Genomic DNA, 15,383 nt, shown 5'->3' with positions numbered 1-15,383 from the left:
CTCATCCTTTTGCTTAGCAAAGCATTTCACCAAATGCCTAATTTGATACACGCTTTTTGAGGTCCCATGGGACGTCACATTTAAGCATGCACTTGAACTTCTGCGTGTAACTGAGTCTGTGCTGCATGCTACACGTGCATGTGCGAGTGGAACATTTCTCTGAGTCACGTGTAGGAACATCAGACACCAGACTTATTTTTTTTCTCCGTGTGACACAGGTCATTACCGAATATGTTCTCTTTTTCTCCCTCTCTTTCTCTGTTTTCCTTCTTCATCCTTCTATTCAACAAAGTTCCTCAGAAATAAATGGAAGGGGAAGATTACTGGTGAGACATCCATTCCTCAAGTGTTGTTCTGGTGGGAACAGCAGAACATAAGCCTATTAGCAAAGCCGTTTTTCTATCAAAATTATATATGGGGTCTGTGCAGAAAACATATTTTCTGGGCATCAGGAAGGCTCCGCAGAGGAGCAGAGGTTGTCTGGGGTTCTCGGCAGATAGATGCTCTGCTGAGGGATTTGGCGTTCTGCTGCAGGTTCATCTGGTGACCAACTCTATTAAAACAATGGGAGGGAGAAAGGATGTTCAAATAATGGAAGAGAACAATTCTGGCACACGTAGCTTCCTCTTCATAAAGCTGCTTTTCCCTTGAGGCAATATATCTTGTGTGTTATGGGAAGGAAATCTTACAGTATAAAAGGAAGTTTGAACTGTTTACCAATGATTTTAGAAGCCTAGAAGTTGTATTCCTTTTATGAAGAGATAATATGGGTCCTGTTCCAGTATTTCAGGGAAGCTTTTTTAAGATGCATCTCCAGAAATAGAACTATGGGGATAGTTTCTTTGAAATAATATTTGTACGTGGCTTATGTTAATATTTCTGGAACCTTAGGGGATGTGGGCTCAGCAAAATGAAGGTGTTCACAGAACAAAAGCAGCAGAGAGACGGTGTCTTCAGCCTGTGCTGCTCGGCAGACAGGACGCCGGAGGATGGCTCCAAGTTTGGGGGATGTCTGTGACATAGGTTACAGCGGTCTCAGGGCTGTCCTCGCTCTGCTCTCCTGCGAGAGCTCCTGAGGGGCTGCTCTGCCTCCAAGAATAGCTGGCACGCTGCAGTGCTCTAATTACGCCCGTTTCCCCGCCGCATCTCCCGCACGGGAACAGCGAGCCTTCTGCAGGCTTTATCGTGCTAAAGCTCTCTTACAACTCCCTGCACAACAGGGTAAGAAACAGGGTCCGTCCAAAAGTTTGCAACCTTTTATCCCCACTCCGGTGCTCTTCTGTCTTCCCATTCCCCTCAACTAAAATACAGGCATGGGAAGAGAAAGTGGCGTTGATTTTTTCTGATTAGCACAGATGGTGAAGTCCAGATCGCTGCAGTGGGCATGTCCAAGCAGGGATGTTTTGTGCAAACCCGAGCTGAGAAACAACAAACAAAAATATGGGGGAAAAGAGGCTGTACTGATGCAACTGGCTGCATCACCCAGGATCCTTTGGAAGAATTTCTGCGTTTTCTGCAGAGTACGTAATTGAAGGGAATTTTTGATAAAGGCTAAATTGTGTACGGGCATGAAAAATTCAGCAGGGAATTTAAGCCATTTCCAAACCACATGAAACATTAAACATTTGACTCAAGAATAGCTTGAAGATGGCATGCATCATCCCAAGCTTTAAGCAGTCATCTGCTTTTTCACTTGCAAATGTTAGATATATAGTAAAGGGGAGCCAAAGCAGATCTTATCTTCTTTCTCCCGAGGAGTGCAGAGCCATTGCTTTGAAAAATTTTGCTGGCTGACCTGACACACGCCTTTGTTTACCCATCTTGGCCAGGTGATCTTAGCTGCAACATTTTCAAGAGCTAAGGGAGCAGATATCAACTCTGTAATCGCAGCGTGCCATTCTCTGCCTGTGATCAGATCCAACCCTGGGCTCTCATCTGAGTGGCTCTCAAATCAGCCATTTAAATCCACTGGAATTAAAGATTTTAATCAAGCCAGATGCTAATCACCATGGCATGATGTGATATATATGACCTGATAAGGATGTAGAGTAAATCCCACAGTCTCTTGAAAGCAGAGAACATTGTCTCTTCAGTGATCTTCAACAGCCACAAGTTTTGCCTAGATGTGGTACTGGATTTTAAAGCTCGGTTATGTCACTGTTTCTAAATTCAAAATGCTTTCTTTGTGTAGAAAGACAAATATTGGCTAATTTCAGATTGTTCTTAGGTGTGTTTTGATTACTTTGTGTTTTCTTGACAGACCTGGTACTCAAACATTCAATGTTTTCTATTTAAATGGGGTTATTCTTCACTTGGGTGTCTTTCATCAAAGAAACCTGACGATGATTCTTTAAACCCTCTAGGATTGAGCTTCACTTTTGGAATGACTACAAGAAACTGTAAAGCAATCACCTTGGATGACTGTATGCAGCAACTCATGCATTGCAAAACTGCAGTGACATTGTCGAGGGGTGAAATCTGATGGTGTGAGTTTGGAAAACCTTCTGTCGTTCGGTTTTGTTTAGCAAAGCTGGTTAGTGCTCTCCAAAGGAGCATGGTTGTCTCTTCTTCTCTAGGCAGACACTAGGATTAGGGCTCAAGTTTGTCTCCCTGTGCCCAAGATGGTCCTCCAAGAAATCTTTGCACCCTTAAAGTTTTCCACGTGCACTATTACCATGGCACACAGCACGCTTTCTCATTCTTATGCTGCAAACACAGCGTGTTGGCAGGCAGCAGCACAGCCTTTTCGTTATTGCGCTTGGGAAAGGAAAAAGGCAAGTGAGTAGTGACAGCCCTCAGCTCCAGGCACCACAGAGGATGGGGGGAGTCTAGACCGAAGGCTGGGTAGTGTAGGTGCAACCAGTCTGCTACAGAAAGCACTAAGCTTGAGCAGTGCTGAAATGAGGCAGTCCAGAACAGCTGGCCAAGGAGATGCTTTTCTCTTTGTAGTGAATCATGGAGACTAGAGACATTGACTGCAAAGGTCTCTAGCTCAGGGAGGCCAAGCTCATAAACAACTACGAATTACATGGGTTCCATGATTCATCGTGCAACCCCAGCACATCCTGCATCTCCGTCCATTATCGTAATTCCCAAACAAAGCACTTGCTTGGGCTCTCCGTGGCTCCTTGCGCAGGCTGGTGATGTGGAACTGGAAGACGTTCTCCCTCCTGCAGCATCTTCTGTCTGACGGAAGGCAAGGTCCACCCTTGGAGTCTCCCTGATGGAGGGTTTTGTGTTAGTGGGGTGGCCCAGCCGCTCCTCCCCTGCGCTGCTAAGCACTCCCTGTGCTTCCCGTTCACTGCTCCAGGCCAGCACTTCAGGCAGCACAGGGAGATGTGTTCCGGTGAGTAACGTGTATGTCACTGCAGGCATCGGAGGTCTCAAAGTATGATACAAGGAGGGTTTTGTGCTCCTAGAAGATTTATCCTCTTCAGTTGTTCCCTGAGCACACACTCAAACAATATATCTATTTTAATTGTTTTCTGAGAGGTTATTAATATTGAAGTGGGGATTTAGATTGAAGATCAATCATCAGCTGAAAAGAATGGATTTGTGCTTTCCTGCCGCAAGGCTGGGAAAGAAGTTAGGGTGGAAGAAAATCAAGAGAGATTCTCCACTTAATTTAACATAATTCTTTGCCCAAAATTGCCCAAGTAGCATCTGTGAAGGAAAACCAAACCTCAGAGTGAAGATTTCAGGAGTCCAGCCTTGGAGCTGCAGCAGCATGCTACTACAGTTTGTTATCATTTTTTTTTTTCCACAACATTTTTCTACAAGAATAAAAATCTCTGGCATTTCAAAGAAAACCACAGTCTTTGCAGAAGATTTTAATTTTCTTCCACATTTTTCCTTTTAACAATATCCACAAGTATTTCAGTAATTCATTTTCTGTAGCCTTGGTTAAAGATAAAAGTTTTAACTCAATCTGAAAATGATCTCGCCCAGGTTTCTCTACACTAAATAATTGACCCGGCTTTCGGTGTGGTGTGCTTACTGCGAGGGCCCCTTCGCAGTTACTGCCGTTTCCCTGGGCTGGTGCCAGACCCTAGGACTTGTTCTCTGGAAGGGAGGCACCTTATGCTGAGCAGGGTCACAGCAAAGCTGGCTGTGTGAGTGGCTGCTTTCTCAGAAAGGTCAGAAGTTTGAGTAACTGCAATATCGTGGCCATGGTCATAGGGAATGCAAGGCAAGAGACGTGTTTTCCCCCAAACCGGCACAGGAACTACAGTGCTGGCATTTATGCCCTGCTTTTGTTTGCACAATAGGCAGCGTGCTTGGGTCAGTTTAGGGAGAGAATTTTAGTTTAATGGGTTTTAGCAGTGTCATGAGTGCAAATATCACCAGCATCCCGGTGATGTGCCTCTAACGTGCCATTTCTGTGCCCCTGACATTCACCTCTTTTTCTTTGCAGCTTTCAGAAGTGAGTTCTCTTACATCCACTTTCTACACCGAGCAAGTCCTCCCTTGCACGTTTTAGGATCCTCCTGATGGGAGGTGGCACAGAGGTGTGCAATTGCTCTGCTTGCTCTTGTTTTACCTACCATAGTGCTGGCACTGACCAGCAAGGAGAAGGAGGGGGCAAGGGGATACTTGGCAGAGGATTCTGTGGGATGTAGAGAACAGAAATGTAGTTATTTATTTAGAAAGTCAGTTTAGCAGTTTGCTTCCTAACCAGAGGTCCACGAGCTGCCAGGAGGCCAGTATAAGTGAAGCTCAGTTATTTCACTGAATTATGCAAGAAAGTGTAACTTTTAGAGCATTTCTGCTCAAAATACGTTGCTAACTGCACATGTAAATGTGTGTAATATCTTGGGGGTGCTGGACAGTGATCGTTTGACGGTGACGTATGACGTTGCCAGCAGGAACTGGCAAAAAGAACCAAACTCCATCCATGAGCAAAAAACACCACTATATGTAAACATATTTTAATGCACGTTTCTATGTATTTATATATGAATATGGATTTGTATTTATATATGGAGATTTGGGGCATTAGTTACTTACTTTGAAAGAAGAAAATAGAAATGATTTCTGTTTATCCAACATTTGATTTTATCTCGAGTAATCTTCAAGGATTAAGGATGTAATTTATTATTCAACTGTTACACTGGTGAATAAGAAGCAAATTCATTTTATATCATGAAGAAAATCTAGCAACCTTTTTCTGCTCCCCAGTAGCATTGACTAATTGCAGCAGAAGGAAGAAAGCCAGTGCTGTTTGTATTGCTGAAGACAGTGAACTGAACCAAGGCATATCTGATAAAGACACGAGTTCTGCTTTAGTCTTTCACAGTGTGGATGTTTATGAGAGTTACACAGGGAGGGGTGGGAGGGAGGAGGGAAGGAACGGAGGGAGCCAGTTTGAAAATCAGCTTGCATTTTCTTCTTCAGTTCATCTGTGAGAGCTGTACATGCATTTCCCACTTGGTGTTTTGTTCCACTCTACCAAGCCAGTGGCAGCAGACTATGAGAAGAGGATGCCTCGCAGGCAGGTTGACCCCATCACCCAAGGAAGTACTCCAGCTACAGCAGGCTTTTTATTTTCTTTTGGCTCTCTCCTTTGCGTGCTGGGCAAGCAGGATGGATCCAGTGCCTCCAGATGTTCTGCAGCATGGGCCACTGCTGGCTCCAAGGCTGCAACACGTAGGGTTTCCTCGGACTATTCAGATTTCAATTCACCCCCAAAGCAGGAAAACAACACGAAACATACAAACAAACAAAAAGCAATTAGAAGCAAAGATAAGTCCAAGATTGCTTAAAAACTGTTGGCTGCATGCAGCTTCCGAAACTTGAGGAAGTCCCTTGGCAATAAAGAGCTCTGGGAGGTAGCTTTCCTGATCTGCCCAGTGTCTTGTAATTTCATCACCAGGCACAGAGAGGGTTTGACTGGTGATAAGAAAGGATGCATCTGGAGAATGCTGTCCCCAGCTTCCCCTGCTGCCTGCTCGGGGGAGAAAGCTGACCCGTGGTGCTTTGTGCCGAAAAACGAAATTTGTTTTGATCGGGCCACGCAGCTGCAGCCAAGAGAACGAGGTCTTACCCCGTGATATAACTCATTTTTTCAACTCCTTCACAACAGCCTCCTTTGTAAATTAATGCCTATGTCATCTCTTGTCAGGCACTCTTAGCAATGAACAAACGAGTTTACCACCATAATCTAATAAACAAATAGATAACCCGTTTCGGTTTTGTTCTGAGTAAGGCAGCGCTTCCCTTGCTGAGTTGCTTCGTGGACCTCTTGCTCCTCCGAAGAGCGGGATGGTGTGCAGGAACGCGGCGTGTGTCCCCTCTGAGGATAGGGTTTGCTCTTCTGCCTCAGATGCCCCGATTTCCAGCCTATTTCCAGTTGTTTGTGTTGAAATCTTTCCATCTTAGCAGGCTATTTTCTGTCATTTGTAAAATCATTTGGAACTATTTTTGTCCCCATTTATTGGACCTGAGCAGCTGCAGATCCGAGTGGGATCTTGTTGTAGTAGTGGCTGCACAGGCCAAGCAGGACAGGCTTCCCTCTGCTGAGTGTGTCTGTAAGGACAGGAGAAGGACGGCTTTGTGTGCCCATGGACTGAGGCACAGCGGGCTTCAGGGATGTGCCCTGAGCCCTGAAAGAAGTCTGGGGGAAAGAGTGGTACTTGGAGCTTCTTGGTTAATCCTACAGCTCTTCTTCCTCTGTTTTAACAGCTTTTAATTAACATTTTACAGTGCCACGGGCTGTTTCTTGCAGTGCCTCAGTAAGCTTTAGCAAAGGACGGGCTTCTTTTCCTGAGAGTTGAGCTCTGATACTAGCTGACCTCATCTCCGTGCAGATATCGGTGTCACAGAGATACCCGCTAGGTGTGATGGCACGAGTGGGAGCAGCACTGCTTCATTTGCATGGTGTTCAGAAGACGTGTTGTCGAGGTGAGGAAAATCTCTTATCTCCACTGCAGAGAGGTCGGCGTGGGACATTAGCTGGAATGCTTTGTCCCCGTAGTCATACGGAAAAATGACTTGAAGAATCAAAACACAGCCTTGTGTAGATGTCTTTGTACTTGGTGGCGTGTTTTGTAAGCGTACGGTGTGTAGGATGGTGGGCTGACGTGCATGGGGGACACAAAGAAGCCTTTGCTTTCACCTGCCTCCCCATCCACCCGTATACTTGGGGCGCCGAGGCTGCGTGGCTGGAAAGGATGGCACGCCTCGGTGTCTGCAGCCACCAGCCGACTGAAAACGCAGCCTCATCACATAAGTGTTGTTTTCATGATGAGGGGCATCCAGTGCGGTGAAGCAGCTGAGATTTTGCATAATTTGGGGAACTGAGCCCTCGTTTCCTATCCGTGTGCTAATTACTGCCTTTGCGGGTGTTTGAGACGGAGTTCAATGAGTTCTAACGTGAACCAAAGAGGGGGGGGTTTTCCCCACCGGTGGCCAGAGCCGGGATGAAAGATCTGTGTACACAACACCAGAAATAGCAGCTGTTTGTGCTAAATCAAGTTGCCTGATAAAAGCTGAATCATTTGAAGGAGACTTGCTCTGGTGTGCCAGCTCTGCTCCTTTTAGCGGTCACGCCAAGCTGAAACCTTTCAGGTTAGGGGTCCAGCTCCAGTCCCAGTGGCTATGTGGCTGTGCTACATGCTGATAAACCCCAGTTACTTCTAGAAAGGTGGAAAAAGCAGCTTTCGAACTGCCATCTCCGCTCAGACCCAAACGCCAAAGCAGCCAGATTTGGATCTCCCCACTGGCACTCGCCCATGCAGCTCCCGGGTCCCCAGCAGAGCCTCATCTGCTGCTCCTGCGAGCTGTAGTGACTTCTCCTTGCTCTAGTAACGCTGGAAGAAGGCCAGAGCGATTCCAGCAGAGCTATTTTGGATTTGCGCTTGTAGGAGGAATTGTACCTGGAGGTTTTAAGTTAATCGCACGGTCATTTTTCCTCTGTATATTTAAACACAGAAGTTAATTAACATTTGAAAGTTTCACAGGCTGCTTCTTTTCATTATCTCAGCGAGCTGTAGTAAAAGGCTGCGTGCCAGGAGGCTGATAGCCTGGCTGAAGTTGTGCAGGTGGGAGAAATGCTGGGGAATTGTTTCTGTCAGGTCCCAGGGGCTTGGGCAGTTGGGCGATGGGATGGAGGTTGGGGTGGGGAACACAAGCTGCCATGGTACACGTCGCCTATTGACTCGCCGTGTAGTAAACAGAATTACCAAATGATTGTTGGCGTGTGTTTTTGATTTGAAGGGAATATTTTAAGCAGGACTGCGATTCATAGTCCTGAACTGTAGGGGACTAATGTTCCTGTTCTCCAGCTGGGAGAAACTAATTCAACATCTTGTGTTGTAAACACTCACTCATTTTAACTGATTACACCTCCAATGTTCCTCAAATCACTAAAATTACTAATTGCTATTCCTTACACATCGGAGAGTGAATCCTGAATAATTAACCCCAAATAAAATTAGATGAATTGGCCCTTTTAATTAGAATCCCTGCTGCTGTTTGTTCTGAGCTTCCTTTTCTTACTGTTAAGAGACTTTTAGAATGATTAAAACTGTTTAAGACTTAAACAGCCAGTGACCTTTTAATACAATATAAATCCATAAAAGCAATATTTCAGCTAGCAGGTGGTGAAGTAAGTTTTTAGTGCAACTACCTGACAGATTCAGTATTCCTTTTTTAAATGCTAAGAATAAAATTAGCCAGTGTGGTTTTTTTGTTGTTGTTGTGTTTTTTTTTTTTTTTTCCTCCCCCTGCTTATTAATACAGTAGCTGATGAACAAAAGTAGTTCAAATGGTAGAATTAGTAATTGGTAAGAAAATGGTAGTTTGAGCAGTGCTTCGGGTTGGCTTTATTTTATGCCTGGCAGGTGAAGGTGGTGTATTTAGGTGGGTTGTGTAGCTGGTGTGTAATGGTGTGACTGTTCCCTGTACTAACATGGTGTCAACGACCACCTGGGCCATGGGTATGACCAAAGATGCGCCAGCACAAAGCAGGATTTTACTTGTGTGTGCTCCTTGTCCAGTGATGGATGTTAAATGCAGATCTTACAGGAAAATGTAGTAAGTAAACGTATGGCGTGGTGACACCTACGAGTCACCATGCCATATCGAGCTGAAGTTTTCTATAAAAATTGTGCAGTGCTGCTTCTGCAGCATGAAATCTTCCAGAGCACTTAGCAATGCTGCAGGATTCTGCAGGATTTTCCAGTGGCTGTTGTGGAATACAGGTCTATGGGTGTGGAGAGAAACTGACGGTAAGCTTAATCAAAGGGATTTTAGCCCTGATGGATTAAGTTCTAAGTGTACATCTTAATTGTTTCACCATAGATCACCCACAGATTGCTAACTTTGGCTCTCTGCAGTAGAAGCTAAATACTTGACCAGGGAATGGAAGATGACGGTATCTGCTCAGCTGCTGGGAGCAGAAGAGAAACACGTCAGTGGGGGTTTGCTCCATCTCTGTACTCTGCTCTCCGGGTCCAGGGGAGAGTCTGTTTTTTCAGGTGATTCAAACCAATTCTGAACCAGCCTCGTAGTCAGAAATGACAATAAAGGGTTATTTTTGTTTGGAGGAAGAAAAATGAAAAACATCTGGGCATATCGTCTTCAGATGTCAGCCAGAGATCTGGGAACACCAGTGTGAATCCTGTTTTGTTGCTTGATAGATTTCATTAAGTTATTGTTTCAGGGAAAAATATGATGTTTTGCTTTTGTGTGTTTCCGAGGGTTTTCCCCCAAACAGTCTCTTCTTACTGAACATGTGAGATCGTCTTCGTGTCTAGAAGTTTCAAAGCTGCAAATCTCGATGTCTAAACAACTGTGTCAGTCAATGGGGGAGGCAATTACTGTGCTGCAATTCATTTGCTGACTGGCAGATGCATCTCCCTGAAAAAACTTCCGTGCACTTAGGAATGTAAAGGTTTGCCTGTGAGTGAGAAAGGTGCTTGGTGCATGAAACAGGATGGTGTTGTGTTGTGTTTTTTTTTTCTCAGCTTGTACTTGTACTCAGGTTTTTTCCTCCTTTTCTCCCCCAAACGAAGACCCGTTCCTTGCATGTCATGTAAAACCGTGTGCTGTTCAGGACCCAGATTTGATGGTCTGCGTGTTTCCCTCTGTGCCTGAGGGAGATGTACAGCAATGCCAGTAACAATACAGGAACAGCTCTGCCTCCTGCATTTGGGAGGATTTGCTCCCGTGAGCTCGCTGGGAGGAGGACGGGGTCCTACGGCCCTGTGTGGGAAAGAGGAAAGTGCAGTGGCAGGATAAATAACTAAAGCTGTGAAGGGGGAAAGTCCATCTGTTCACAGAGGACCAGGAAAAGGCCAAACATCTGCAAGGTCCCCCCAGTTCATCACACATCTGCTTTCTGCTTCCCAGTCCAAAACCTTCCCGGTCGCCAGCAGTTTATCAGCCGCAGAGGAGAGAGGCAGCAGAGCTGGGCTGGGGCGCGGTACAGCAGCTGCCTCTTGCTCCAGAGAACAGTGTTTGCTTCCATACTCTTAAAAAGAGCTCTTCTCATTGTTTCTGTCCTTTCACTCCTTTTCTGAAACATCTTGCCAATGTTTTTTTCTTTGGGGAGCAATGGCTCTTCCGAAGTGGCAAAATGGTATTTGTTTTGAAGTTGTTACAGTGATTGTTATTTTCCCCCGCAGCCTTCTGCTTATGCTAAAACCCCGGCCCTTCCCCTGCACCCCGTTCTGTCCCTAGTTTTTGTTTAGGTGTATTGAAGGTTGTAATAAAAGCAGCACGGCTTGGCAGGGAGGTGAGGCTTTGGAGCTGGGGCTAACTGGAGCAACAGCATCTCAAGTGTATTCTCGGGGAAGCACGCGTCCGCTGGGGTTGAATTTGTTGCAAAACCGCATTGGTTGGTTGAAGGTTCATTTTCAAAGCAAAGGACAAAAGTTTACATAGCACTCAGACATCCCAGCACTTCTAGAATGAAACACTTAACATGTTCGTTTCAAAATATTTCCTCCTTTGTTTCTACTCCATATTGAATTTCATATGATTTGAAATAAAAGGTTGGATTAATTATAGAGCACAGAGGAGATAGTGCAGATGTTACTGTGCGTGTATTTTTTTTTAAATCAGTCTTGAACTCTGCCATACAAGGAGCCAGTAGGTTTCATAGGATTTTGTGTATTGGAGCAGCATGTTTGTTTTAAATTAGTTTTCAGCGTGTTGTTTTCAAGCTGTCTGGGAGCATCTGTATTTGGGACAATACTTGCTTAGGGATTCAGAAGTGGGGGGTTTTGTTTGTTTGTTTGTTGGTTGGTTTTTTGAATTCTAGCCGTGCTCACTTGGGGGAAACTGGGGAGAAATTACTTTCCTGGGAAATACGATCCTTAAAAGTTCCAGGGGGAGTTTGTGCCTTTTGGATAGCTCGTGGCTTTAGCAGATTTGCAGTAGAACAGGAAACCTTCCTGGGGCTGCAGGCCCAGCTTGCTTTGAACGTGCCACACAGGCTGCAGTGCCCAGCTGGGGCCTGTACCCTGCAGCAGTGGCTCAGCCCTGGGCTTCCAGCCTCGGCGTAGGGAGCCCAAGGACTGCAGGTCACTGGGCTTTGGTTCAGCACCTTTGTGAGCGGTTTGGTCACTGGGGATGGTGCTGGGGGACCCGTAGCTGGGAGCTGGTGTAATGCTGGGTCAAGGAGAGAGCTTGTGTTTCCACACAGAAAGGGTTAAAACCCTCCAAAAGCCACAGCTCTGAGATATGTGAAATACAACACTTTATTCGCTTATCTTAAACTTCCATCACAGATGCACAGAGGAGAACCAACAGTAAACAGCTCTGCTTGCAGCATAAAGCTTTATGAGAGGAAATAAAAATATACCAAAGTGGTCCAAATTACAGGTAGCTGTCTCCCCAGGAGCCAAATCCAGTGCTAATGGCAAGCTCCTTTTTTTTTTTTTTTCCATCTTTAGGAGGTGCTTTCAGAGCCTGGTGTCGTGCTGCCTGCGCTGCTCTGCCCGTGTTTTCTCCTTCGTGCTCCCACCTCCTCTGATGTTCTGTAGGAGAGGTCTCCCATCTCTGTGCAAAGCTGGATGGCTTTGCAGTGTGCTGCTTCGTATTAGCATTTACCTCTGTGTTGTCAGAACTTTAAGACAAAGCAGATTTAAAGTGGAGATATTTTATACATCAGGCCCGCATACAAAGCCTCCTCGGTGTTGAAGGAATTGGGTGCTTCTGAGTTTGCAGCAGGCCCATTGCTTACTTGGTTGTTGTCACTGAGGAGAGCCTCTGATTGTCCCAGCAGCTCCCTGCGTGAAGCCATGAGGTCCCCATAGGAAAGGGAAACGCAAAGAGCGTGGCTGCCTGCCAGCAGCAGGGAGGCAGGAGGCGGGCTGGTCTAGAGAACATCATTTTTGAGCTGGTAAAACACAAAGGTATGTTGGGCTCCATGAGCGATGAGAGATGAGAGGATGTTGGCTCTCCTGGTTCCAGCTTCTGTGAGCCTGAAGAAGCTTGTAGGAGGTTGGAATTGGGCTTGGTGTTGACCAGGAGGTTAAACAGCCTCAGCACTAGCCCCAAAGATTTTGGGCTCCAGCCCTCCGAGTGTCCTCTCCAGCAGGCAGGAGTCCTGACGCGTAGTCAGCACCTGATACAGTCTTTAGAATGACCAAAAAGAGCTGGCATAATTTGGCACAGGAAGGGAATGAACAGTTTGGGATCTGTTGCAAGGTTGGATGTGGGGCATTCGGTAGTGCAAGTTCTGCAGCCTCCTGCAGCACATTTAAAGGAGATGTGAGTTGCGGTCTGAGGAGCTGGGGGCTGCTGCCTTCAGGCTGTGGCAAGTCTCCTGCTGCTGTAGGTCCCGAGGACCTCTAAGCAATCTGCAAGTATTCCTGAGCTGTCACAGCCATCTCCTGGAGCAGCGAGGGATGCAGTTGAGTATTCAATGGTTAAATGATGTGTTGGCTGCCATAAAAGCAGTGGCAGAGCTGTGAGCATCACACGAATCATCCCAGGACCCAGTCTCCAGATACTCGGTCCACCCCCCATCTCTGTCTACCTACCTGCTTTCTCTCTGGGCAGCAGAGAGACGTTCTGAAATGATTCAGGAAAATGCTGGGTGCTCTGTGATGAGTCTTAAGTTCTCTTGCTCTTTTTCTCCTAGGAGACTTCCTTCCTCCACCCCCACCTCCTGTCGATGACCTCGGGAGTATCACATCACAAGGTGCCTTTCCGCCACCGCCCCCTCTGGATGACGTTACTTTCAACGTGCAGGTAAGAAACAAGAATTTTATTGTGAGTACAGAACTGAGCCAAAGGGGCTGTGGAAATAAGTGGACACTAATAAAACAAGGTGGCAGAGTGCTGGGGTTTGAGATCATGTGTCAGGAACAACCAAGTCAGCTTTAGCAAGCTCTGTTTCCCAAGCAGGGAATATTTCCATTCAAAACTTGCTGGGCTATTAAAGGATTTTTCCCATCCGGCTTGAATTAGAAAACTAATTGCGTTACGTCCTTGTGATAGTGGATGGGAGTGAAACCTTCCCAGAATGAATTGTTTTCTGGAAGGGCCACCTCCTTCTGTGGAGAGACCTTAGGGCAGTAATCTGATCCTGAAAGTGCTTTGTTTAGATGCCTAAAATTAAATGAAGCAAATAAGCCCTGGCTCGGGCTCCAGTGTTGTCACTGGGACCCTTTCCACCTCATTTTTGCTAGGTTGAATCCTCCAGATTTGCCATCTGGGGGAAAGCACAACTTCTAAGCTGCATGAGGCGGCAGCATGGCCTGTGTGATCAGGAGGTATGACCACCTTTGTGCAGACATCGCCGTCCCACCTGAGTGCCAGGTACTGCTGTGCTAGGTCAGGCAGGAGCAGAAGGCACTGAGCTTGCCCAGAGTACCTCCGTGCTGGTGCTCAGCAAGTTTTTAAGCACCGGGGCTGCAAAGGTCTGAAAGAGCCTTGTGGGAGCAGTGGTGAGGGCAAAGGCAGCATGATCTGGGTTTGAGACTGGTCAGTTGTGTATCCAGGTGTCTGTGGCCTTTGGAGCTGCCCTTGATGACGCAGGAAGGTGGTGGTAGTGCTGTGTCCCTCGACGGAGCTGAGCCTGGCAGCAGCCAGGTGGGCAAGCATTAAACAGGATTCAAGAGGTCTGACTTTGTTCCTCACCCCGCCACAAACTCCAGAGTCAATTCATCCACCTTGTGCCTTTATAAAAAGAGAATGTTTCCCTCCTTCATGGGCTTCTTGTGATCTCTTGCCTGTACCAAGATGTTCGGATGCTATCAAAAAGTCTAAGCATGTTCCCGTGATGGTTTCAGCACCCTTGGAGAGGGAAGGGGTTAATGACAATTATGTTTCCCACTGCCAGGAAAGGCTGCAACCATCGGAGACATTAGCCAAGTGAGGAGCATGGCTTTTCCCAGCCTTGGGGGAATGAAGTAATTCCCCAGCAAGTGTTGTTCTGCCTCTTATCTCTCCAAGAAGTGTGGTCCTCCTGGGAGCCGGGGTGCTGGGAAACAGCAGCTCAGCAGGCGCCTGCCACGGGGCAGAGCTCGGCTCCCCGTGCAATGGGAGGAGGCTGTGGTGGTGCCTCTGGGCTTCTCCAGATCCAGCCATGGCCTGGGAAGGGCTTTTGCAAGGAGGAAACCTCACCACATGTTTTGGAAGGGGTTTGTGTCTTGTGATCCTCGCGCCTCAATCCTCCGACTGTCCGAAGATGTGCCACAGCAGCACGGGGCTCTCACTGAAACTCGCCTGTTGGTACAACCACCAGACGGTCTGGCTCTTCCCCACTGAGCTCATGAAATTGTTATTTGTCACACCATTTCCCTCTGCCTTTGGAAAGCCAGGGCTGGGGCTGCGTTAACAGCCTCGATTTTGGCAGGGATCTGGTTAGATCAGGATTCCTTCGCATGGCAGCCTGTCGGGAGGAAAGCAAGCCTGGGGCTGCATCCCTGCAGTCCTGTGTGTCACCAAGGCCAGGTGCACCCAGCAGACACAGATCCCCGCCTTTAGTCTGCTCTTAGCTCCTTTTCCCCTTTCCTTTCCCTTTCATCCTCAGTTAAATACGTTGGGAACAGGCCTAAGCCAGTGCAAAATCAGGATCTGGCAGGATCTTGTGTTGCAAGGTGAGCAGGAGTAGCAGTCCTTATCTTGCAGGAATAGCAAAATCCACAGCGATGTGAGAAGTAAGGCCTGGGAGATGAGGAGGGAAAAGGGCAAGTGGCACCAGAGAAAACTGTTCGATGCCTTTGGGTATTGAATGTGACCGCAGGCAGAGCTTCCCCTGCTGAAGGGACAGATGGAGTGGTGGCTGTCCTCACCCTTCTCCATACCCTGACGGTGTTTGCACGTCCCTTGGGACATCACAGCACAAAGGCAACACTCTCTGGGGTGTGTGTTAGACCGGGCTCCAAGCTAAACCTGGCTCTGCTCTGACACCAGGCCACTTCAGTTCT

At 46.9% G+C, this 15,383-nt stretch overlaps 1 protein-coding gene across 7 annotated transcripts in view; it reads left to right on the top strand.

Moving 5' to 3' along the window:
- Nucleotides 1-15,383, top strand: part of LPP (LIM domain containing preferred translocation partner in lipoma) — a 312,873-nt gene that overhangs the window by 116,154 nt on the left and 181,336 nt on the right. For all 7 annotated transcript variants that reach the window (XM_035334161.1, XM_035334162.1, XM_035334163.1 and 4 more), the window contains one exon: nucleotides 13,091-13,200. In XM_035334161.1, the coding sequence (XP_035190052.1) occupies nucleotides 13,091-13,200 (110 nt within the window). The remainder of the gene's footprint in view (nucleotides 1-13,090; nucleotides 13,201-15,383) is intronic.

This window comes from Oxyura jamaicensis, chromosome 9 (genome assembly GCF_011077185.1).
Source record: "Oxyura jamaicensis isolate SHBP4307 breed ruddy duck chromosome 9, BPBGC_Ojam_1.0, whole genome shotgun sequence".
NCBI classification, from domain to species: Eukaryota; Metazoa; Chordata; class Aves; order Anseriformes; family Anatidae; genus Oxyura; species Oxyura jamaicensis.
Note: the sequence above shows the minus strand (reverse complement) of the source record. Positions and strands in the feature narration are given on the sequence as shown.